The sequence below is a fragment of the Miscanthus floridulus genome, chromosome 12 (genome assembly GCF_019320115.1).
Source record: "Miscanthus floridulus cultivar M001 chromosome 12, ASM1932011v1, whole genome shotgun sequence".
Lineage (NCBI taxonomy): Eukaryota > Viridiplantae > Streptophyta > Magnoliopsida > Poales > Poaceae > Miscanthus > Miscanthus floridulus.
This window is the reverse complement of record NC_089591.1, coordinates 78,375,697-78,400,588: the sequence shown is the minus strand read 5'-3', so window position 1 is coordinate 78,400,588 and position 24,892 is coordinate 78,375,697. Positions and strand designations below refer to the sequence as shown.

At 49.0% G+C, this 24,892-nt stretch overlaps 1 protein-coding gene across 1 annotated transcript; it reads left to right on the top strand.

Moving 5' to 3' along the window:
- Positions 1 to 22,962: 22,962 nt before the first annotated feature.
- Positions 22,963 to 24,550, top strand: LOC136497820 (ethylene-responsive transcription factor ERF003-like). Its single transcript, XM_066493682.1, has 2 exons — positions 22,963 to 23,412; positions 23,630 to 24,550. The coding sequence occupies exons 1-2, from the start codon at positions 23,333 to 23,335 to the stop codon at positions 24,066 to 24,068; spliced, it is 519 nt and encodes a 172-aa protein (XP_066349779.1). The 5' UTR covers positions 22,963 to 23,332; the 3' UTR covers positions 24,069 to 24,550.
- Positions 24,551 to 24,892: the final 342 nt, after the last annotated feature.

Genomic DNA, 24,892 nt, shown 5'->3' with positions numbered 1-24,892 from the left:
ATGTGTTGGCGTGGAAACCTGTAGACATGCCAGGGGTACCACGGGAGAAGATCGAGCACTCCTTGAATGTCTCTCCGACCGTCAAACCGATCAAGTAGAAACTCCGATGATTCACGTCAGACAAGAAGGATTCTATTAGGGTAGAAATAAAATGGCTCCTAGTTGCTAGATTTATTAAAGAAGTGTATCATCTTGAGTGGTTAGCAAACCCTTTTCTTATTGAAAAAAATAAAGAATGGAGAATGTGCGTTGATTACACTGATATCAACAAACACTGCCCTAAAGACCCCTTCGGTCTGCCTCGGATAGATGAGGTTGTAGACTCCACCACTGGCTGTGAACTGCTCTCCTTCCTTGACTGTTACTCCAGCTATCACCAGATATCCCTCAAGGAGGACGACCAAATCAAGACGTCGTTCATCATGCCTTTCGGTGCGTATTGCTATACCCCTATGTCCTTCGGACTAAAGAATGCCGGGGTTTCCTACCAAAGGGCCATCTAGATGTGCCTTAACCAATAGATAGGCCGCAACGTCGAAGCTTATATCGATGATGTGGTCATCAAATCTAAAACCATTGACAATCTTATCGTCGACCTCGAAGAAACGTTCAACAACCTGAAAAGATACAGATGGAAGTTGAACCCTTCAAAGTACATCTTTAGAGTTCCATCTAGCATACTCCTGGGCTACATCGTCAGCTCCCGTGGCATCGAACCCAACCCTGACAAGGTCTCCGCCATCACCAACATGAAATGGCCAACCTACATAAAGGATATATAGAAGCTTACAAGGTGCATGACTGCTCTCAACCGCTTTATATAGTGCCTTGGCGAAAAGGGTCTACCATTTTTCAAACTCCTCAAGGCTTCCGAGCGCTTCTCCTAGTCGAAGGAGGTAGATACAGCTTTCGAGCAACTCAAGTTGTTTCCAACGAAGCCTCCGATCATGACAGTGCCTCAACCAAAGGAAACCCTACTGATCTACATCATTGTCACTTCTCGCATCGTTAGCACAGCTATCGTTGTCGAGCACGAGGAAGCCGATCACGCCTATAAGGTATAGCATCCAATCTACTTCATCAGCGAGGTCCTTAATGAATCCAAAACTCGTTATCCCCAAGTTCAGAAACTGCTACACGCCATTCTAGTCATGTTGCGCAAGCTCCGCCATTACTTCGAGTACTACAAGATTGCCATGGTCACTGAGTTCCCTCTAGGAGACATCCTCCATAACAAAGAGGCCAATGGCTGCATCATCAAGTGGGTTGTCGAGCTTGGCACTTACTCCATTGAATTTAGAAGTAGGCCTACTATCAAGTCATAGACGCTCGCTAACTTTGTCGCTGAGTGGACCAAAATCCAAGAGCCCATCCCCGTTGCTTGCCCTGAGCACTGAGTGATGTACTTTGATAGTGCTCTCAACTTTAGTGGTGTCGGTGTGGTGGCATTCTATTCATTATGCCGACCAAGGACAAGCTCTGATACATTCTCTGAATTTATTTTCTAGCCTCCAACAACGCCATGGAGTATGAACCGTGTCTCCATGGACTCTGTATAGCCATCGAGCTCGGCCTCAAACGCCTCATGGTATACGGAGACTCCGTGTTGGTCATCAACTAGCTCAACAAAGATTGGTCCTATTCTAGTGAGAAGATGGACGCATATTGCGCCAAAATCATGAAACTCGAGGGAAAGTTCTACGGTATCGAGTACCACCACGTGGTACGAGATCAAAATCAGCTTGCCGACCACCTATCTAAGATAGGATCTTCTCACGCCATGATTCTGCCTGGGGTTTTCATTCAAGACCTTTTTACACCATCCATTAAGGAAGAGAAGGAAGTTCAAGAAATCCCCCCCGCCGAACAACTGGTACTTGCAGTACCTTCACCGGCCAGCGATTGGAGGGAATAGTTCATCAAGTACCTCACCAGCACCGATGTACCCACTGACAAGACTGAAACTAAACGCCTAATCTGTTGCAGCAAGCATTACGTGCTAGTAGATGGGAACTTGATGAGAAAAACTGCCAAGAAAGGGATACTACAGAAATGCATCTCTCAAGAAGAGGGAGTGAAACTATTTCTTGAAATTCACTCTGGTTCCTATGGCAATCACGCGGCCTTGAGAAACCTGGTCAGCAAAGCTTTCCAAAGCTGGTTTTTACTGGTCCACGGCCATCACCGACGCAGAAGACCTCATCCAACGTTGTGAAGGATGTCAATTTTTTGCCAAACAAATACATGTGCCGACGCAGGAACTGCAGACCATCCTAGCTTCTTAGCCTTTTGCATGCTGGGGACTAGACATGATTGGGCCTTTCAAGCCTGCACTAGGTGATTTTCGATACGTATATGTTGCCATTAACAAATTCTCCAAGTGGATCGAATATAAGCCGCTTGTCTCGGCCACTACAAAGAAGGCAGTTGAGCTCTTCGAAGATATCATCCACAGATTCGGTCTCCAGAACAACATTATCACTGACCTCAGAACTACATTCACTGGGCACCATTTTTGGGACTTCTGCAAATACCGATGCATCTTTGTCAAATACGTCTCTGTTGCCCATCCTAGAGCCAACGACCAAGTCAAACGGGCAAACAGCATGATCCTCGATGCCCTAAAAAAGAGGCTATATCAGAAAGAGGAAAAACATCCGGGTAGATGGCTCAAAGAGCTCCCAGCTATGGTCTGGGGACTACACACTCAAGCTAGTTGAAGCACTGGTGTGTCTCCATACCTTTTGGTCTATAGTTCAGAAGCCATACTTCCAGTGGACATTGCCTTCCGAGCACCTAGGGTGGAACATTATAATGAAGAGCAAGCCACAGTTGTTCAGACAAAGGATGTTGATAGGGCCAAAGAAGAATGCTTGAGCACTTGCATCTACATAGCCAGATACCTAGAAGGCTTGCAGAGATACTACAATCGTAACATCAAAGGTCATTCATTTACGGTCGGCGACCTTGTTCTCCGTCGAAAGCAGAAAACTGAAGGGAAGCAAAAGCTCTTCTCCCCCTAGGAAGGGCCTTATGTCATCAAAGAAGTTACCCGACCAGGGTCTTACCGGCTATGTGACATGGAAGGAGTCAATGTCCCCAACTCATGGCACATCGAGCACCTCATATGTTTCTATCCTTGAAATGCTCCAGATACGTACTCTCCACTCCATGATGAATAAAGTTTTTGTCACCATAATTTGTCTCCATTATTTCTCCACTACGGTTTAATCTCCATTTGCGGTCGCTAGCTCTAAGCTACTCCTAAACAAACTCCAATATGTGATCTCCATAAATACTCCGCCACATTTCTCCATATTAAAATATCTCTAAGATATTTCACCAACCATCGAGCAGCACACGTTCTGCTCTATGTTCTTTGGAGAAAACCTAGTCTCCGATCTCTCCCTACACGTGCTATGGGCTCCGCGCTCTGCATTATGGGTGGTTGGCTGCGGTTCCTTGGTCATGTCTATTCCTCCTACACGTGCATGGGCTCTGCACTCAACGTTATGGAATACGAGCTAGCCAAGGCCAAGAGCCTAGCAAAGAACTAACTGCTCAGACGCTACTTATACCACATATAATTGCATTAGGGTTAACATTACATATATTTTTCACCGAAAGTGTTAGCAAGATGCATAAACATGCACATGTCTGCATACAAACATTTATATGCATACATAAATGTTTGTTTATCCCCTCGCGTGTTTAACTATCCTCTCCAATTGTTACATACAGGTCCTCTCCACTCAGGTTACTAGGTTTGGCCATCGCCAACCACCTCACCAAACAGGTCGACGTCGCTGGCTAGCTTCTTCGCCGTGTCCTCCACCTCATCCTTCAGCTGCTCCTGTCTCATCACACCCGTCCCTTTGGTGAATCTGGCCCCTATCACTTGAAGGTTGATCATAGGGTAGTGGGACCGAACCACCGCTAGGGCATGCATCGCAACGGAGACAGTGGCATCGCGGTTGAAGCTTTTGAAGTTCTCCCATGTCGCCTTGCACCTGTCGATGTTGGTGTTCGGATGAGGCGGCCTATCGTCGGGCTGAGGAGCTACCTCCATGTTGATGCAGTCAAGCACCGGCCTGACTCTGGCCACCATGGCGTCGAGGTTTCTCCTCTAGGTTTACGCCTCTACCTCCAGCACGCCGAACTATGCCCTGGTCCTTTGGCGGTATTCTGTAGGCACCAAAAGGATCCGTCAAACGAAGAAACCTCTTTAGCAATAACTCCGACCATGAACTACTCACCTCTTAGCTCCTTGGCTAGTTTCTCTGCACACCTAGATGCCTTCCCCTTCTCCTCCTAGAGCTAACAGATGACCTGACACAATTGGCCGAGCTCTACATCTTGCTCTACAAACGTGATGATCGTCAGCAACATTAAAGCTGTTCGACAATACAGAACAAGTTCACCGATTCGTAGTACCTTTTTTCTGCTTGGCGATGCTTCTCAACTACTCAAAGCTATGCTCCAGCTGCTCGGAGTTGCACCTCAACTACTCAGACATGGTCGCTAGCTACTTGGATAAAGCCTCATTCTGGTACTCTAGGTCCCTCACGTTTGATTCGACAAGATCTCATTCGCGCTGGGCCCTCTGGGTGTTTTTCTCCATCAACTTCGCATTCTCCTTGACGAGGGGCTCCATCCTCTTGATCAGATGCCATCGTTGTTCGGTGGTTCATGCTATGCCCTGTAGCAACATCAAGATTATAAAGAACCCTATTGACCAACGCCAAAGATGGACATTGTCGATGCAATACTAACCTTGATCTGCTTCATGGCTATGGAAAGGGTGGACTCTAGTCTCCTCACTTCCCTAGTGGTGTCCTCCTCTTCCACGACCACCACTTTATCCCCTCGCTTGAGAAGGATCTAGACGGCTTGAGGTTGTGATTCCTCATGCTCAATCTCCTCCACCTTGTCCTCTTCCTCCGTAGCTGGTGGCGCTACCTAGGGGCTCGGTGGCCACACAGAGCGTCCGACCATGCCCTCCGACATCTCAGGGAGTGGCGCTTGTTCCTCCGGCACCACTAGCCTCTCTGCCCTAGACTCCAGCATAGTGTCGGTAGCTCCAGCCTCTGCCTCTGAAGACCCAGTGGCTCTCGCCATTGCTCCTGGCGTCGCCGCTGACTCGTCCGCCAATCGTTCTCCACCGCCAATTCCACCGGCAATTGTGGTTGACTTTTCCAAAGACCACCGAGCGCTCGGGGACTCTAGGACGGAGCCTGCCGGCATGGTCTTCGTGCCGAGAGCAGCCCCCGGCTACTCGCCAGTCTAGCCAGGAGGATTTAGATCCTCCGCGTGCCCCGATCTGCATCAGATCAGCTCATTAATCACCACAACTATAAAGATCGGACAACAATTGATTTTAAGGCAAGGATACTTACACAGTGGCTTCCCGATAGACGGTTCTGAACCACCGCTGCCTCCCCAAGCACCCAGGCACGGCTCTGGGGTCAGCCTGTGTGTCCTGGGTTGGAGGTCTTACGGCCCTCGTCGTTGGCCTCTCCTCCACCTGTTGCTCAGGGAATCCCTCCCCTCCCTTCGACTGCACCTCTGCGCACATGTTGCATGGTGGCGCTCAGTGCTCGAAGGAGGAGCTACTAGAGCCCTGTCGTCATCTAACCACTCGAACACCACCGCACTCCGCATCCAAGTGGTCTGATCGCCGCCAAGCGAGATGCCACCCGGCTTGCGGGGAGCTACACCCACTGTCTTCCTCTTCTTGCAGACTGGCTCATCTGTCACCACCCTTTTCCCCCGGACCTTCTCCGACACCGGGGGGGACACTCCGTCCGACCAACTCCTTCGACTCCGGACTCCGATGAGGCGCTAATGGCACCTTCCTCTGGCTGAGTGGTTGGTCGGGCGTCCACTGCCTTCGACCAATCGCTCCTCGGTATGCCCGAGGAGTACACCGCTCGTTCCTACAAATGAATCTTTCCATAAGTGAATCAGTTCACTGCTCGGCACCGGTACAGGATAAAAAGCATTAGAAATAACGGTTGAGATTTTTACCTGACGAGGGGGGTTCGTGCGGTTGAAGGCTCTTGTCTGCCCTGGCACGTTGAATGGCGCATTTGAAGCAAATAGTTCGGCTACTCAGCATAACACAGGCTCCTTTGACAGCCTCTCCGTCCTCTCCCGGGTGCCATCAGTGTCCCCCTTGAAGTCAAAACCCGCGTGGGCCCTCTCCTTGTAGGGCTAGATGTGGCGCACTATGAAGCTTGCCGCCATCAATACATCATTCATCTTTATGCCCTTTATCAGGCCGAGGAGATCCCTCACCTGATCCATATCAGCACTGTCCGAATTTTTTACTTTTTAGCTATTTTTTTAAAAGTTTCTCACAAATAGACCCCCTGGAGGAAAGATTTCAGACTATGGACCCTTAGCTCGGTGCCATCGATGCTGGCGCCAAGCTAACACGTCTTGCCGCCAGCGTCTCTGAGCGCCGAGCTCCTAGACTCAATCGCGAATGTGGCGCTAATTTGGCAGGCGTCTCGGCGCCGAGCTTGGCGCCATCGACTCTGGCACCGAGCTCTGTGCAAAAGCTAGGGTTCATCCTGGCTGAGGTGAGGTGAGGTGAGGCGGTCATGTGATGTGAATGTGACCTCTGTTTATGGCCGGTACACAAAGGACTTTGGCTCACTGCGTGATCATGGAGCCGCTGTTTGACTTGACTTGACTGTACGGTTCAAATAGGTTTTGGTCGTGCAGCCGTCGTAACCAGAGCTCTAGGCAGCTCAATACGAGCGTTGTCTGGTTAGCTTAATCTGTACCACTGTTATTGTGCTTACACTGTTTCTATCAAATCCGCTATGCAAGGAAAAGCCTGGGTGATGGGGCATCTTCACGTACACCATATGCACCAGAGGAAGAAAACAAGGATATCAAGCGGCATATAGCCAGAAATTTGTAAGAAAACAGGCGCAACATGAAAAAATCATTTTTAAAAATCAAGACGGATGACAAATTTGTCATTTGAAGTTATTTAGTGTTTCATATTTTGATTTTTTTTCAAACAATCTAAAATGAATATGAACCCTGAAACAAAGCTATAGTTCTCAAAACTTTGCGGTTTAAACCTTTTCATTTAAAATAATTTAGAGAATCAAATATCCATTACAAGATTCGCTAAATTTAATAAAAATAAAGATACTATTCCTATTCATGGGGAGTGTATGGTGAAATAGTAGAGGCCCACGCGAGGGTCATATCTCTTGGCCTCTAAGGCTCGATAATAGTGCTTGTACACAATCTTTCAACGATGTATCTTATTTGCTAGCAGTTTTTTTATTCTAAACTACTAGCAAATAAGATCTACTAGCAAATAAATAGAGGCTCATGACATAACATCTATGCTTTTAGATTCACTATGAGAAATATTTTCATAATATATAATAATTCGTATGCGGTGGAACTATAATGATTTTTTTTAAAAAAATTGATGATCAAAGATAGTAGTGTTTAACTTAGGACAAAGATAATATGACATATAAAAGAGAAAGGAGGAAGTATCGTATATCTTGAATTTGCTCCTGTTGATTAGCAAATTCCAATGAGTAATCATAAGATTCACAACTTACACAACACTTTGTGTTAAAAACTGGATGTGTAGGGGTACACTCCTCTTTTTACCTCTTGCCTAACTCCTCTTTGGAAACTGATACTCCAATAGTTACAAGCTTTTCCGGATAAAGAGAGTCCTTCATGGACAAGCCCTAATAGGGCAGCCTCTGATTTGAGAACTCTGTGTGGCTGGTCCTGTCCCCTTTTGCAGCGTCAAAATATAGCCTATAAATTTCATAGCATGTTACGATTGCTTTGGTAATTATTTCTTTCATATTTGCCTGCACTGTAGCCAGTGCGTGACTAGCAGTAGTAAAAAGCATGCCAACTTTCGCACATTGAGAATGAGACGGCATTGTATTGCAGAACCAGAAAACCATTTTGCTGTCTGCATCAATCAAGTCAGAAGGAACACAATGCTCTTGGCAGAAAATTTTTGTTGCATTATTTCTTCACCTCGCTTTCCATGAGATGCAGAGGTCCGTGTTGAGCTGCCAGAGCTCTGGTGCGAATGGCTGTAGGACCAAAACCTTTTTGCAACCGACAGTCAAGTCAAGTCAAACAGCGGCTCCACTGATCGGGCAGCGAGCCAAAGTCCTTTGTGTACTGGCCAGTAAACAGAGGTCACATTCACATCACATGACCACCTCACCTCACCTCACCTCACCGGATGAACCCCCTAGCTTTTGCACCAAGCTCGGCGCTAGAGTCGACGGCACCGAGATGCCTGCCAAATCAGCACCACGTTAGCGTCGAGCCAAGGAGCTTAGCGCTAGGGACGCTGGCGCTGAGGCATGTTAGCTCGGTGCCAGCATCGATGGCGCCGAGCTAAGGATCTAGATTCTAAAATCTTTCCTCTAGGGGTCTATTTGTGAAAAACTTTCAAAAAAGGGCTAAAAAGTAAAAACTTCGGCAGCACTGCTTGGCTTCTCCGACCAGCTCCTCTAGTTCTCCAGAATGTGGTCGACTGTTCGCAGTGAATGGCAAGATGATTCTGTTTCATGTAGAACCACCTGGCGTTCCTCCCCTTTAGCGAGGTGTTCAGCGGCACAAGTGATGTACTCGCTCGCCATCCCATCGTGGAGTTGTAGATACACGCCGCCGACCACTCTTAGAACCGTCTGTTGCCCTTCTTCTTAGCCAGAATAGGTGTTAGAAGAGGTTGAAGTGGGGAGAATTCCTGAGAAACGCCTCATAGAAATGGATAAAAATAGAGATATGCAAGATAGTGTTAGGATGCAGGTTGCACAGACTCACTCCCCTAGAACTCCAACAGATCGCGCAAGAAAGGATGAACAAGAAATCCTAATCCACGCTAGAAATAATCTTCAAAAACTACAACTTTCTTCGGTGTGCGGCATCGGGAAGGGCTCACCACCGGCTGGACACCATCGGCTGGTGACACGGTCAGGAAGAACGCCCGCCTCCACCATCTCGTTGAGTTCTGTCTCCCCCATGAGCGACGACACTCATTCATTATCATGGCTTGCTTCGGTGGTTGCCTTCTTCAGGGTTACCAACTCCCCTCTTCAGTGCCATCTCTCAGATTTAGATTGGAACTAGCGGCAGAAGCACGTGTGGATGTGAATCGAGAAGCACGAGTGTTGAGGAGGAAGACGAAGTGGTGAAGTGGCAAAGGTGGGAGCGCAGAGTGCGGTGGCGCAGTTATAAAGCCCCCTCCCCACTTTTCGCATTCAAGGGTTTTTAGGAAAACTGCTCCACGATTTGTGCCTCTCCGAATTCTCTGAAGCGGCGTGGTGGGCCGTTACCTGGGCTTCCACGCAACTACAGCCCATATCGTCCATTTTTTGCCGCAACTTGTTATTGCACACCGAATATTCATCGATTTCTCTGCAATCCATTAAGGCTCAGTAACTCCTACTGTACAACCATTACTCCGATTTTTTCCACTGATTTGATTTCTTCGAGATTTTCACTTGTGGCTCGGGGACTATGTCATCACTATGACTTGGTTCCTCACCCCACTGGGATTTCTTCTATTTACCGTTGTTTTTAACCCTGGCACCACGTGACTATATCACCTACTATCAGGCTCAGGGACTAAGTGGGCACACTTTACCTTGCGGTAAATGTGCTTTTCTCATTTCAGGGCTCCACCCTGGGGACTGGCTACCTGCTTGGCTGGTCTTTTGCTTTTCTTCTACTTTGGACCCTGGCACCACTGTGACTGCGTCACCTATTGTCAGGCTCAGGGACTAAGTGGGCACACTTCACCTTGTGTTGAGTGTGTTTGCTTTAATCTGGAAGACTCTGCGCCTCCTGAAGTTGAAGAAAACTATCTCCCTTTCTTGTGGTCGGACTCTAAGTGGGCACACTTGGTCCACTATAAGGAAATTTTTGATTTTGAACTAGAGCTCCTTACATCCTTATGGTAAGTCTTACTTGGGATACACTGCTCGATGATGGTTCATAACTACTCGGCGACTCATTATGTTGGTTGGACTATGAGGGTCGTTTGGTTGGGCTTTTGGCTTTGGCTTTTGGCCCCAAAAGCCAAAAGCTCAACCAAAGGGCCTACTTTTTTAGGTGGCTTTTTTCAGAAGCAGCTGCTTTTCCGTAGTACAGTTTTAAAAGCTGGTTTGACCCTGCTTTTGGCTTTTGGCTTTCAGCTTTTCGAAATTGGTGGAAATAAAAAGCTCTTCCATAGTTGTTTCAAGAGAGATAAAGATAAAAGGTATATTTTATACTTATTTAACCAAACTAGCTTTCAGCTTTTCTACAGCTCACAGCCCACAGCAGCTTTCCCTACTAGCTCACAGCCCACAACAGCTTTTTCCCACAGCCACAGCTCAACCAAACACACCCTGAGTCTGACTGCTCGGCTTTGTTCACACCTGCTCAAACAAGCTCAAGACGGCGTTGCATAGTAGATACAAGGCGCTCGGGGACTAGCTATGGGGGATATGACCCCGGATACCCACGACAGACTACATGGGCTATGCCCCCAGGGGTGGTCTAGCCCACAAGATGAAGCCTTGCGGAGCACGACGCTGCTCGGTGTGCCTCGCAAGATACTAGGAAGATATCCTAAAGATACTATGAGATCTGTAATATGTTGTTATTTTTTGGTTATCTCCTAGATCTAATCAACTTGTAATCCTGCCCCCTAGACTATATAAGGCGGGCAGGGACCCCTCAAAACACATGCAACATCATATCATAGCCAATACAATACAACAGGCCACAGGAGTAGGGTATTACGTCGCGCTGATGGCCCGAACCTGTCTAACTCTTGTGTCTCTGTTGCCTTCTTGTTCTTGATTACACGCACCTCTACCGATCAATCTATCTTCATAGGATACCCCTCGGAGGACTGCTGATGATATTCTATCGACAACGGTCTACCCCCTTACTAGATTCTTTATCCCCTCATTCCACGAAGACCTCATTGGAGTTGCAGTTTACCCTGTCACATGACAACAATGTTTGCACTCTTCCTTGCCGCGTAGACGAATCCTCTTCAGGTTTATAGCTCATTCCATGACAAACATCAAGGCACTTAGAGTTAGAAGCCTCTAAAGTTAACACTTGTGTAGACTAGGGTCGTGTGTGTGCTCTTTTCTCCGAACCCTTTTTCCCAATGGGTTTTTGGGATGAAGTTTTTAGTGAGGCACACACACATTTGAGAAGGACAATCCTCGCGACTAGTGTTCGAGTTGTATGTGTGCCTCTTCTAGTATGATCATCTATCAGATCATGTTGTATTGGCTATAACCTAATAGCTGAGGGGCTACTGTTGGGGACCCATGTAGTATATGGGGCCAAGACTTTCCCTTGAAGAGACCCAATAGGTGCTAGTGTAGTGGCATGTGAAATCCACCCCAACCAAGAGGACACTTGTAAGTGGCCATTGCCTATATATAGTGCACAAGGGCATGAGGGCAAGGAACTCTCTCCTACCTACTCTCATTTGCTTATTACCAAACTCTAGTTATGTCACCTCTTCTCTCTACTCTTCCCCTTAATCTATTGGGGATCCCTTGTCCCAACAATTTTCAAAGCAACCTTTGAACACATGTGCAACAAAAGGTCAGCACATTGAATTCATGGAACATACATCAACAAGCATATGAGAAACACATTTCCCACCCTAGTAAGATTTGAGTGATTGTTCGGATGTTTCTAGCTTTTTAGACATAATCTTCAATCAACAAAAGTCCCATATTGGTTCATCTTCTCAAAACCAAGAGTCGTGTCCTTTACCATAGCAAGAGTCTTGTAGCAGTTTCCTTCCTAAATTAAGAGAAGCATATGAAACAATGTCTCACTCCCAAGTTGAAAATGATTTGGATAATGACTAACATAAAAGGGAAATTGGGTCACATTTGGTGGTAGAAGACAAGTTGTCAGTAGAACTTGAAGAGACTCTGAGAAGGTGTTTGTCAATGATGTTGATCACAAGGTAGTAAGCTTTTCCATCTCAACCTCCACCCTAAGGCGAAACACTATAGCTGACTTCTCGGTTCTCAAGTTACCCTCTGCTAGAGGTGAAATAAAGTGATGTTATGAAATGTTGAGTATTTTTTATCAATTACACCATCGTAGGCCCTAGAGAAGAGACCCCTCTCCAACAGTGTGAGCTCTATAACCAACTTTGCAAGCGTCAGCACTGAGAAGGAAGGGAGCTTCCACCACGCACAAAATAAGTAATGGAACCAAAAATTAAACAAGTAAGCAAGCAAAACCGTCAAGGCAGGGAGAAAGGCAGACGGAAGAGGGTACTGACTAGTGAGGGTGGTTACTATTGTAGCATTGTGTCATTTCGGAAAGCTGAGTAGAGCAGACGAGTCCTGGCGTGATGTCGAGGCTGCCGCCACCACCGCCATCCTTGCGGCCGGCGACCGCGTGCGTCTTCACCATCGTGGAGAGCCTGAAATGCCGTGCATGAGACAAGAGGGACCCGCCTATCCTCTAGCCACTACCCAACCCAGTCACTGCTTTCTGGTGGTCGGTCTCCACCGTATATTTATAGCTTGAAGGCGTGGTCACATATTTGGACTACTCGTCTTGCAGAGGAGGGGAGGACCGACCAATTCAACCCTCTGTCTATCCACGTCGTCTTATTTTTCTTAAAGAAAATAGAAAGAGAGGTTCTTAAAGAAAATGGAAAGAGAGGTGGTGACGGAGGTCCGACGAACATTTCTATGATGAAAAAGGTCCATAGTAATGGAATGACAACTTTTGATTTGCACGAGAAGAAACCGAGGTTTGAATATATGATCACCTACTTGAAACACATGTTCATAACGATGTTTATCAACATGATGCTTCTGACGTACCTGAGCTCGAGCAAGTTGTTGTTGCAGATGGAGATTCATGATTTCCCATTCACGCTACCAAGAAGTGAGATCATCTGGCTGACCAGGAATGGTGTTATCTTTGATAATGAGCAAGCGAATATCACTACATGGAAGAGACGTTTCAGAGAAGAATTTGGTCATGTGTGTACAAAGGCCAAGCCTGCAAGACAACCCCAACTTAGTTTATGGAGAGATAGCTATACATGATGTATTTCCCTTCTTGCTTTGGGCCTAGCTGCCTTGTAATCTTATTTATCTATTTATTGCTGGTACTTGCTACCTTGTAATCTTTCATTTAATTGAAAAGCAAAAAAAAAAATATAGGTAGGGGACTCCCCTGCTGATTCAGTCAAAAAAAAAAAAAGAAGTGAGATCAGGGACCTCGGAATCCGACAAGGATATCACTCCAAAGTCGCAGGGATGATATCCATAGAGCATTTCAAATGGTGACATTCCCAAAGAAGTGTGATATGATGTGTTATACCCGTACCCAGCAAGAGGAAGCCAGTGAGACCAGCTGACTGGACAAGAATGAAATGCACGTCGCAAATGGGCTCCAAGGCATTGGTTTACGTGTTCAGTCTGGCCATCGGATTGCGGGGTACGAAGAATTGAGGCAAAGTTCAGTCCTGGACAGATGGAAAATGTCCTGCCACAACTCACTGGGAAAGATATGATCTATGTCTGACACAATCGCCTAAGGGAGTCCATGGAATTTGAAGATGTTGTGCATGTAGAGTTTGGCAACTTGAAGGGCTGTGAAAGGAAGGATTAGGGCCAATAAATGTCCACATCTGCTGAATTTATCCACAATGACCAAAATTATGTCATGAGATGCATATCTTGGGAGTCCTTCGACGAAATCCAGAGTAACAACAGCCCACGCTTGATCTGGCACATGCAACCAAAGAGGGCTGCTACGCATGAATACTGTATCTATTATTTCGGTTCTAAGATGACTTCTAAAAATGTGCTGAGTCATGAAGTTTTATATCTCATAATTTATACAATTTTATGCCTATTCAAATTCATATGAAAAAGTAATGATTTTAAATGTGCACACAAAAGAAGGCATATATTGCAATCTTGCGTTTGGAATGGAAAATTTTAATATAATGTCACCGTTTCAGCTGACAAGGGGAGTATATTTCTGATATTTTTATAGCCACACATTTTTTTTGGCAAAAAAGAATGAAATGACTTGGCAGATCAGTGCCGGAGGCTCCCAAGAATGAAATGACTATTTTAAAAAAACAAGTAGGTATAGGGTGAGAACATGTTTAATTGCTTAAGACGATTGTAGAGAGAGACATACGCAACGACTTTTGAATGTAATGTTGCTGTAGATTGAACCGCCAGAACCGCAGGCGCAACCACTTCTAGCTGAAAACGCCCCAGAAATAAAAGACATCCGACGCCTGCTGCACTGAACAAGAAAAGGGAAACGTACAATGATTAAGCTCTATTCTTTCTCAGGGCCTCCCCAACAAGACGATTTGAGCCGGCAGTTTAACTGCTGACTAGGCTTGGGAACCGACGTGGAGGAGAGAGAACGATAAAAAATCTACTCGCTAGCTATTTGTTCGGGGCTTGAGTGGAAGGTGTAAACGAGAAATTTGGTGGGCCTGTGCTGTTTTTTTTGCTCCTGTAACTAATGAGAAGAAAGTATGGGTAAAAGTGTCTCGCATTAAATTATAGACTATACAGTCGGCTTATCAGTCAGAATCTATAGTATTTTTCTCTCATAACAAAACAGCTTCAGCCGGCTTTAATACCAACTGAACAGGCCCCAGTTCTCCTCCGTGTCACCGTCGAAATTGACAGCAACCACAGTGGACGCCCTAATGATCTTGCTTATCTCTTCTAGTAACCTCGTACTACCTGAGTGCTTACCTCAGCTACGTATACTTGATTAGTAATCCAAATCACTAGAAAGGTGATTAGTTTAAGAAGGAACCACACCATCCTATAGATGAGATGACGCATCGTATGAGTCTATAATAAGTCAAATTCTGTGAAATGGACTCATTTCTAATTATCAGTTTGTAGAAGTTAAAACTTAAAAGACACGCCTGGCAAAGGCTGGCAGATTAGTCACACATGTTACATGTACATCGTCGGGCAAGCGACCTTTGTAAAGATCTGGACATTGGATGAGAAATGAAATGACAGCACCGGCAGGCAGTCTCGCGTTCAGTCCATCAGATCAGGTGGCCGGCGAGGGAACAGTTCCACGACGAAATATAATCGTTTAGCAATCCTCAGCCAGTCACGTCCAGCAATTAACTAGCGTGCATCATCCGATCCTGCGATTTTGGTCTACATGAATGATGGGTGCGTGGCCTGCCGCGGATAAGGTGGATGTTGACGAGTGCATGCATATGTCCGCCTGCCCGCGGATGGTGAAGAAGATCTCACATGGCCGAGCGAGCGATGCTTGCCATCGATCGAGATGGAGGCCAGGCGGAATGAATGCGCCCGGCCGCCACTTGCATCTGATCCCCACCATATGCATGTCGATCCTGAGCGTGTGTGTGCAGTGCAGCAGAGATAGTTGTACGCTGTTGGACAGGTGATCGACACGAGAACGAGATAAGGGGCACGGGCATCAGCTAGGGATGCATGACTGCCTCCATGTCCGCGAAAAACGTGGACAAATGTACGTTCGCAAATGGGTTCGTCTGACCGTGCCTGCTAGCTAGCACGAGCTGACGAGGGCTCATCGATCTCCCATGTGTACATCCTCTGTACGCTTTGCTCGCCAGAGCGTACGACCCGCTAGCTCTCAGCTACGTACGTCCATGCACACATTGATCGAACATGTCCGGCCGGGCGGACGGACGGCGAGCCGGCCGATTGATCGAGCTTTTGTCCGCGACCGCGGGGGGCCGCGCGCGCGCGTTTCTGCTGTGCGAACAAAATCCACGGCCGGGGTTCGTTCACTGCACTTGCGCCGTTCCGCGACGATGGCGCTGTGGTGGTGGGTGGCGACTGGCGAGAGCGGCCCCGCCGCGTTTTCCCTCCGCGGCCCCGACACCCCATGGAGACCGCGGCGTGGCCCGTGGCCCCTGCCGTGCGTTGTTGCCGGTCTACTCCAGCGGGCCGACCCACACGGTCCACACACCACTCGCCATCTCGGCATGCAACGCGCCCAGGCGGCTTTTCACCTGGGGGAGATGGGAATGGACGCTGAGGACGGCTACACCCCACACGGCGCCCGGGGCCCATTGCCCCGCGACGTCCGGAGGCGCCTATACCGCTTGCGCGTCCGCATCTCGTCCCACGCCCTGCGTCCCGTGCCCCGCACAACACCCACACCCGCGTCCGTTGCAGAGACTCGCGCCCACCCCGCGCCCCGCACGGGGAAACCCACATGGGACCCACAGCTACGCCCCAGTAGCAGCGACAGCCACCGGTCATGCTGTGCAACAACTCGATCTACTTTTGCAATATCCAGATAAAACATTTGCAACATACGTCTTAAATAGATGAAACGTTTGTAACATACAGTTAAAACACCATTGCAACACGTGCAACATCCCGATTTACTTTTAAAACATCCAGATGCAACATTTGCAACATACAAAAGAAGACAGATGGAACACTTGACACATGCATCTGAAACACTTGCAACATACGTGTACAAAAACAGATGAAACATTGGGGATAGACGCTTGCAACATACGTATACAACCATTGCAACATATACAACATCCCGATCTACTTTTGCAATATCCGCATGTAACAATTGAAACATACATCGGAAACAACTGAAACACCGAAAATATGGGCTTGCAATATGTTTGAAAAGCGTCCAGAAACACTTGAAACACAGCATCGCCGCGCGGCCATGGCCTACCTGGTGGGCAAGTGTGGTGATGCAGGCCCGCTAGATGGTGCACGCCCACACGCCCCCGCCATTGCCCGCCGTCGGCCGAGGGAGAGGAGACGCTGCCAGATCTGGGGAGGGCGCCACCGGCCAGTGTAGGGGAGGGTCAGCGGCTTGCTTGAGCCCGCCGGCCGCGCGCCAACGGCTTGCTTGAGCCCGCCGACCAGATCCGGAGGGACGCGGGGGAGGGTCACGGCCGCCATGGAGTGGGGGGAGGCGACGCCATGGAGGCCGCTAAACTTGAGGGAAGACGCACATGGAGGAGGGGTGCCATTGGATCCATGGGGAGAGGGGAGGAGGGGAGGACGTCATGGCGCTTGCAGCAGTAATTTTTTTGTGAAGAGTGGAGACAGGAGGGTCCGTTCCAGAGCGGACAAGAGGCTACGACTATTGGGCCATATGGGGACGGGGTGCAGTGCGAGCAGAATCCGTTCCAGAGCAGGCGACTTGGCCTGACGGACGAACGACCAGACAGGAGCATTATCGTAAAACCATATGCATCGTAGCTTTTAGAGTACTTGCATAGTCTACAATCGCTTTGGGAGAGAGAAAATGATATGTATGTGTGGGAGAGAAGTAGAGCAATTAAAACGTGTGAGAGAAAAGGGGGCCACGATGAGTAAAAAGAAAGTGTATTAGCTCTGGTCGAAAAAGTGGTGGTTCTATAATCCTGTACCCACATGTCACGCCAACTTTTGTTCTAAGGGCGGCTCTAGTCCTAGCATCAAACCGAGGCTGGCACAGGTTTGTCGAAAATCCATCTTGCGGATGGTTCGATCCTTCAGTGTAAGCATCCGTTAATGGGGCCTATAAAACTTAAGGCTCCGCTCGCGAGCCCTTAAATCCGGCTTGATCCATTTCTTTTTTTTTTCATCCGGAACAGTGTTTCTCTCTCACAAATTTCTTTAGATTTATTTAGATTCCTCCAAAATTCCTCCCAGCGAACGGGACCTTAAAAATACACAATTGCCTTGTTTGGGCTGCATGTGCAAATGGCTTGGGAGTTGCACTTCATTTTTTCACTGCCAATGGTTCGAAACGAAAACAATAGTCGATTTTGCTTCGACATCCCATGATGATGGTTCGATGCCTGCAATGTATTCTGTTCGGCAATCGAACATCTAGCTTAGCGCATGATTCGGTTTTGAGGCATGTATATTGGAGCTGCTCTAAGCTAATATTGGTGTATGCTTGCATTGGTGAAGACCTTATTTTTCTAGGACTACTAGAAACCCCAAGCTTACAATTTGGATTCTGATTGGATTATATACTACTCTAGATTATAGATGAGATTATAATAACCTAGATTTCGAACTATATTAAATAATATTGACGTTACGATTATAGAGGTGGATTATTGTTAGTTGTAATACGATTGACTTATATAAGCTTAAAAAGCAAGTTTAATTAGAGATGGGTCATAGGATTACAATAATTTGGTAGTAGTATTGTTATAATTCAATCCATAATCTGAGATGTTTGGATCACCTTTAGATTATTTTATTTCGTTATTATCTATAATCCAGTTGGACCAAATACGCCTTATAGCTAGCTAGAGGGACAAAAAATCGGTATTTGCCGCCGGACGCTATCATGTTCACATATTTGTTGAAAGATGCTATCTAGTACTCCTATCTAGCGGAAAAAGATACACCTTTGCTGCTAGATAGTGTCTTCCAACAACTAATATCCACGGATTTACAGTGTTAAGCAGCAAATGCCAATTAATGCAACATAGCCTTTTGTTACGTCTTTGAGCAAATTTTGGAGCACTACTATGAGTCCCATGTTTGACGGGGTTTCTGGAATGTCGATCAGGGTTGTCACATCTCCATGTGTTGACAGAATATTGTCGATAGTCCTTCGAGGGGTATTCCACCAAGGTAAATTTATCGGCAGGGGAGCGTGAGATCAATAACAAGAAGGCAATAGAGACACACGAGTTAGACAGGTTCAGGCTGTCAGTATGACGTAATACCCTACTCCTGTGGTCTGTTGGTTTGTATTAGCTATCGTATGATATTGCGTGTGTTTGGAGGGGGTCCCTGCCCACCTCATATAGTCCGAGGAGCAGGGTTACAAGTCGGTTAGATCTGAGAGATAACCGGAAAATAATAACTGATTACAGGAATTTTGGGATCATACATATCCTAACAGATCTCGTAGTATCTTTGGAATATCTTCCAGATGTCTTGCGGAAGGCGCCGACCAGAATCGTGCCCCGCAAGGCTTCGTCTTGTGGGCTAGGCCGCCCCTGAGGGCGCAGCCCATGTCTTGTCTTGTGGATACCTGGTGCCATACCCCCACAGCTAGTCCCCGAGCCTGACAGTAGGTGATGTAGTCACGTGGTGCCAGGGTCAGAAAGTAGAAGACCAGCCGAGCAGGCAGCCAGTCCCCGGGCGTAGCCTCGAGATGAGAACAAGCACATTCACCGCAAGGTGAAGTGTGCCCACTTAGTCCCCGGGCCTGCTAGAAGATGAAGATTGAATCTTGTAGCAGGGTCAAAGAAAAAGAAGTCTGAAAGCTTGCTGATGCCGTCTGACATGCGCGTATCAAGACCCCAGACGTGCTGCCCAAGATCAGCACCCTGATCCGAACAATATAGAGCAACTTGATAGCACACCGATGAGACGTAGCAAGATCTGACCACCAAGGGAGCACCGAGGAGTCCCCAGCGTCGCTGGCGATGACCGAGTACCGAGGAGCGAGGAGTCCCCGGCGTCGCTGGCGATGACCGAGTACCGAGGAGCGAGGAGTCCCCGGCGTCGCTGGCGATAACCGAGTACCGAGGAGCGAGGAGTCCCCGGCGTCGCTGGCGATGACCGAGCACCGAGGAGCGAGGAGTCCCCGGCGTCGCTGGCGATGACCGAGCACCGAGGAGCGAGGAGTCCCCAGCGTCGCTGGCGATGACCAAGCACCGAGGAGCCAGGAGTCCCCGGCGTCGCTGGTGATGTCCGAGCACCGAGGAGCGAGGAGTCCCCGGCGTCGCTGGCGATGTCCGAGCACCGAGAAGCGAGGAGTCCTCGGCGTCACTGGCGATGACCAAGCACCGAGGAGCGAGGAGTCCCCGACGTCGCTGGCGATGACCGAGCACCGAGGAGCGAGGAGTCCCCAGCGTCGCTGGCGATGACCGAGCATCGAGGAGTCCCCGGCGTCACTGGCGATGTCCGAGCACCGAGGAGTCCCCGGCGTAGCTAGCGATGTCCGAGCACCAAGGAGTTCCCAGCGAAGCTAGTGAGGTCCGAGTACCGGCGAAGCTGGCGACGTCCATGCACCAGCGTAGCTGGCAAGGTCTGAGCACCGGCGTAGCTGGCGACGTCCGTGCGGTGAAGTATGCCCCCTTAGTCTTCGAGCATGAAGAAACTGAGCGTCGAGGAGTCCCCGGCGTAGCTGGCGATGAAGCACGAGCGACGAACAGTCTGGTCAACTAGTCGGCGGTGAAGTGAGCATTGAGTAGAAGCTACCGGCGAACAGTCCGATGAACTGGTCGGTGACGAAGTCCATGAACCAACGGTCCGACTAGTTGATCGGTGGAGAAGCCCGAGCATCAGGTGATCCGATCACCTGGACGATGACCCTGCAATACAAACATGTAGAACGGGTAGTACATGATGTAAAAATATATGAACTCCAGAGAAAAAATAGCGTATGTAGCTTGGCGATCAGTTGGAGTGAAGATGTATTTAATATAAATCGCTCGAACAGTTAGTGTGTAGCTAAGTCTCCAGCCCTAGCTAGCCTGTTAACCATAACGCGGAGCGCGGAGCGCGGAGCCCGTGCACATGTAGGAGGAACAGGCGTGACCAAGGAGCCGCTGCTGACCATCCATAACGCAGAGCGCGGAGCCCATAGCACGTGTAGGGAGGAGCCGGAGACAGGACCGTCTCTGGAGGCGTCCGAGCATCAACGCGACTGTTTGGGGGTTCAGAAAATCGTTTGGAGAGCAAATATGGAGAAAACAGCTCGGAGAAACATTATGGCGATATACGAAGATTGAAGAATATTTAGAAGAATATTAAAACGTGACTTAGCTTTAGACAGAAAGTCTGGTCGACGACGTATGGCGTTATCCGGTCGACGAGAGGATGGAGGTCTTTAACCTGGTCGACGAATCTGCCCCTCAGGGCATGTTGGTAAGCGGTGGCGGCGTTGGTGAACCTGAAGGGCAGAGCCGCAACTCCTAAAGTTTTTCGAGCAGCCTTCGATAGATCTAGATCGGAGGGTGGTCGGTGCTGAACCAAAGTATCCAGGGCCGATTCGGCGACGGAGAGGCAATCGGCGAGCTTCAGACCGACCCGATCGATGGATTCAATCAGATCGTCATTGTTGACATGCCTCCTCTGATAGCGAGGAAGCGGGCGGCGGGTCGTTGATGAAGGCAACCTCAGAAATAGTTCTAAGATCGGATCTGCAGTTGCGGGTGCGGGGGTGGTCGGCGCAGAACCGATCTGCACTGGCTCGAGGAGCTCTCCGACTCTGCCAGCGTTGATGACCCACGAGATGGATCCGACCGTGAAGATTTGGTCGGGCTGCGAAAGGGACGAAGAGCCTGCGGAAAAAAACATCTTATTCGACAAGGAAACAGCATGTACACCCCTACCTAGCGCACCAACTGTCGACAGAATATCGTCGGCAATTCTCCGAGGGGTATCCCACGAAGGTAGATTAATCGGCAGGGGAGCGTGAGATCAAGAACAAGAAGGCAACAGAGACACACGAGTTAGACAGGTTTAGGCCGTCAGTATGACGTAATACCCTACTCTTGTGGTCTGTTGATTTGTATTAGCTATCGTATGATATTGCGTGTGTTTGGAGGGGGTCCCTGCCCGCCTTATATAGTCCGGGGAACAGGGTTACAAGTCGGTTAGATATGAGAGATAACCGAAAAGTAATAACTGATTACAGGAATCTTGGGATCATACATATCCTAACAGATCTCGTAGTATCTTTGGGATATCTTCCAGATGTCTTGCGGAAGGCGTCGACCAGAGTCGTGCCCCGCAAGGCTTCGTCTTGTGGGCTGAGCTACCCCTGAGGGCGCAGCCCATGTCTTGTCTCGTAGATACCGGGGGCCATACCCCCACACCATGACTGTTCATGATAATGTGTTGCTTTGCTTCATTGCTGAGGAATTCTGTTTTTGTCCAGAACATGGATGGCTTGTGGAAGTGTAGTGGAACACGTACAATGGTCTTCATCTACATGCAACTAATACAGGCTAAGAATCATAGTTTTAACGGACTATAGTAAATAGCGGCATCTTTTTTCCAGAGGCTATGCAGCTATAGCACCGCTATAGCGGAGCTATGCCACGTAGCGGTTTATAAGAAAATCATAAAAAATATGAGTAATTGATTCATAAAAACTTGGTAATCATGAAATTTGATGAACACATATATCTTTTCAAGGTTCTAGGGATATAGGAAACAACACTTAATATGATATTAGAGCATGATTCATGAAAATCAAGCGTTCAATTTTGCTAAATACCAACTTTAAAACAAAATATAAGTAGGTAATAATTAGATTGTCACTATTATAGCTGAAATTGAAATAGCGGCGCTATTTTAAAGCTACAGCTAAGTAATTTAGCGGTGCTATAGTGCAATATAGTGGTCATAGTTGACATAGATAACAGTAGCTTAGCGTGGTCTCTCCCCCGCAGCTATAGCTAACGCCGCTATAGCCCGCTATTTAATACCGGGCTAAGAATGCACGAACTGGTACAGGGGCCATTGCCCGTTGGCGCCACCCATTCCAGGCAGGCTATACCCCATATGCGATAGTAAACCAAAGCTGCCAGTCGCTGGCACGTTCGGCTCATTTCCAAGTTCCAGCCCACGGAACAGGGATCTCTCCGCACCTCTACGTACTGCCGACGCGTGTACTTGACACTACAGTACTACACCTCTGTAGCTCTGCGGTTCTGTCGTCGTCCCAGGGCCAATGGCCGTTCAGGTGTTCCGACTTGGCAAAGGGTCACAGCGACTGCCAGTGTTCGGCAAGTGTGCATGCACCAAGACCGGGCGTGTGCGGGTCCCCGTGCAGGCCGTGTCTCTGCGAGCTGCAAAGCTGACCTTGCTCCATCTATCTGCAGGAACGAGCTAGCTAGCGTGTGCAGTGTGCTGTCGTCCTCGTCACCCTGTGTTTGTACACTTGGTACTTTGTTTTGTATATCGTGGGTGATGATCAATGCCAAATGGCTCCAAGATGGTACTAAGCAAGTAGCCATATTGAGCAGCATCCATCTCCAACAGGAGCTGCGTACATCTACTAGCTAGTATGTGATTGTGATCTCATCTATCTATATGGCTAAGCTGCAGCACAAGCAGTAGCTAGCATCTATCTATCTCTTGGATATATACTCGCTCGCAGCCCACCCTGACCCGGCCGGCCCCTTGTGCGCGGCGCAGTATATAAGCGGCCGGCACCTGAAGCTTCTCTTGCTATCAAGTGGGACTGTGGGAGTGTCCACCAGCACCAGCAAAGAGAGCATCGATCGGGCACTAGGGAGACAGCAAAGCAGAGAGTGGCCATCGCCATGCAGAAGCTGCAGAGGTTCAGAGGAGTGAGGCAGAGGCACTGGGGCTCCTGGGTCTCCGAGATCCGCCACCCACTCCTGTAAAGTTCTTGGTCACTCATGTCATGCATGTCGTTCAGAGATACATATATAGGGAGTACTAGCTTTCTTTCCTGTCGAAACTTTTGTAGTAGGCTAGGCTCCTCTGCTAGCTGGTGCAGTTTTCTCCTCGTTCCTTCTAAGGCCGCATGCATGCGTCTGAATTCTGAACACGACTTTGTTTGTGTTATTGCTGCGTCGTCTGTGGCGACGGTGCAGGAAGACGAGGATCTGGCTGGGCACGTACGAGACGGCGGAGGACGCGGCGCGGGCGTACGACGAGGCGGCGCGGCTGATGAGCGGCCCCGCGGCGCGCACCAACTTCCCCCTGAGCGTCAGCGGCGGCGGCGGCACCCTCTCCCCGACGCTGCGCGCGAAGCTGGAGAAATGCTGCACGGCGCCGGCGCAAGAGCCGCAGCACGGCGCGGACGTGGTGCGGACGGGTGGGGACGGCAGTAGTAGCCGCGGCGCCCGCCGGCGGGACGACGAGGACGAGGAGGCCGCCGTGAAAGCCGACCCCGACGCCGACGGCGGCGAGGAGTACATCGAGGAGATGATCAGGGAGCTCACCTACTACGGCCCCGTGGAGATACAGCACCACCCGCCGTCCGCCTCCTCAAGCGCCGCCGCCGCCTGCTCGAGCTCAGCGATTCGGTGACTGACGAGCTAGCTATAGCGTTTGTTTGTTTTGGTAGGCACGCACATTAGCCGTCCGTTAGGTGGGGCCCGACCCGGAGCCGGAGGGATGGAACGCGAGTTGCGTTTGCCCGGCCGGGGCCCGTTCCTGTTCCTGGGCTGGGACTGGGGATTGGGATTGAGCGAGCCTTGTACAGAGCGGGAAGGGGACCAAAGGATCTTTCGGGATAAGGCCTCTTGATTTGGTTCATGATGTGAGGCTTGTTCTCGCCCTTGTCGTCTACCTCGTTTGGTACCCGAGCTCTGCCTCCTTTCTCTCTCTTTTTCCATTCCATCGCAAATCTGCGAGAGTTGTGGTTCATGCATTGACATGACGTGACGCGCGGTCGATCGATGCATCGATCGGATGTCCCTTCCTGCGAGAACCCGACGCATTATTGTCGTTTCCATTCTGGTGGATGTGCATTTTCTCTCGAGCATGAGTCACGTCTTCCATCGATAGGAATAGGATCGGCATCGACCACACGACACAATACTAGTGGCCACGACGACAGGCATTGCGACTTCAGAGACACGCAGGCATCCCAGTGAGCACAGTGTTTGATCGTGTGAACAGTCAAGGCGGGCAGTTAACGGGACGTCACGAACGAACCTTCAGGAGCGATCCGTTTCGCCGTATCAGAGCACGATCCGAGGCCACTGTTTGGCCCATACACACAAGTTGCTTGCTACACAACAACCTGCACCTGGATTGTGCATGCGAAGCCGAGCCCCCACCCCTCCTATGAACATGGCATGCGTCAGTGGTCACGTATCAGAAACCATCGTGGTGGTGCGACGGCCTGC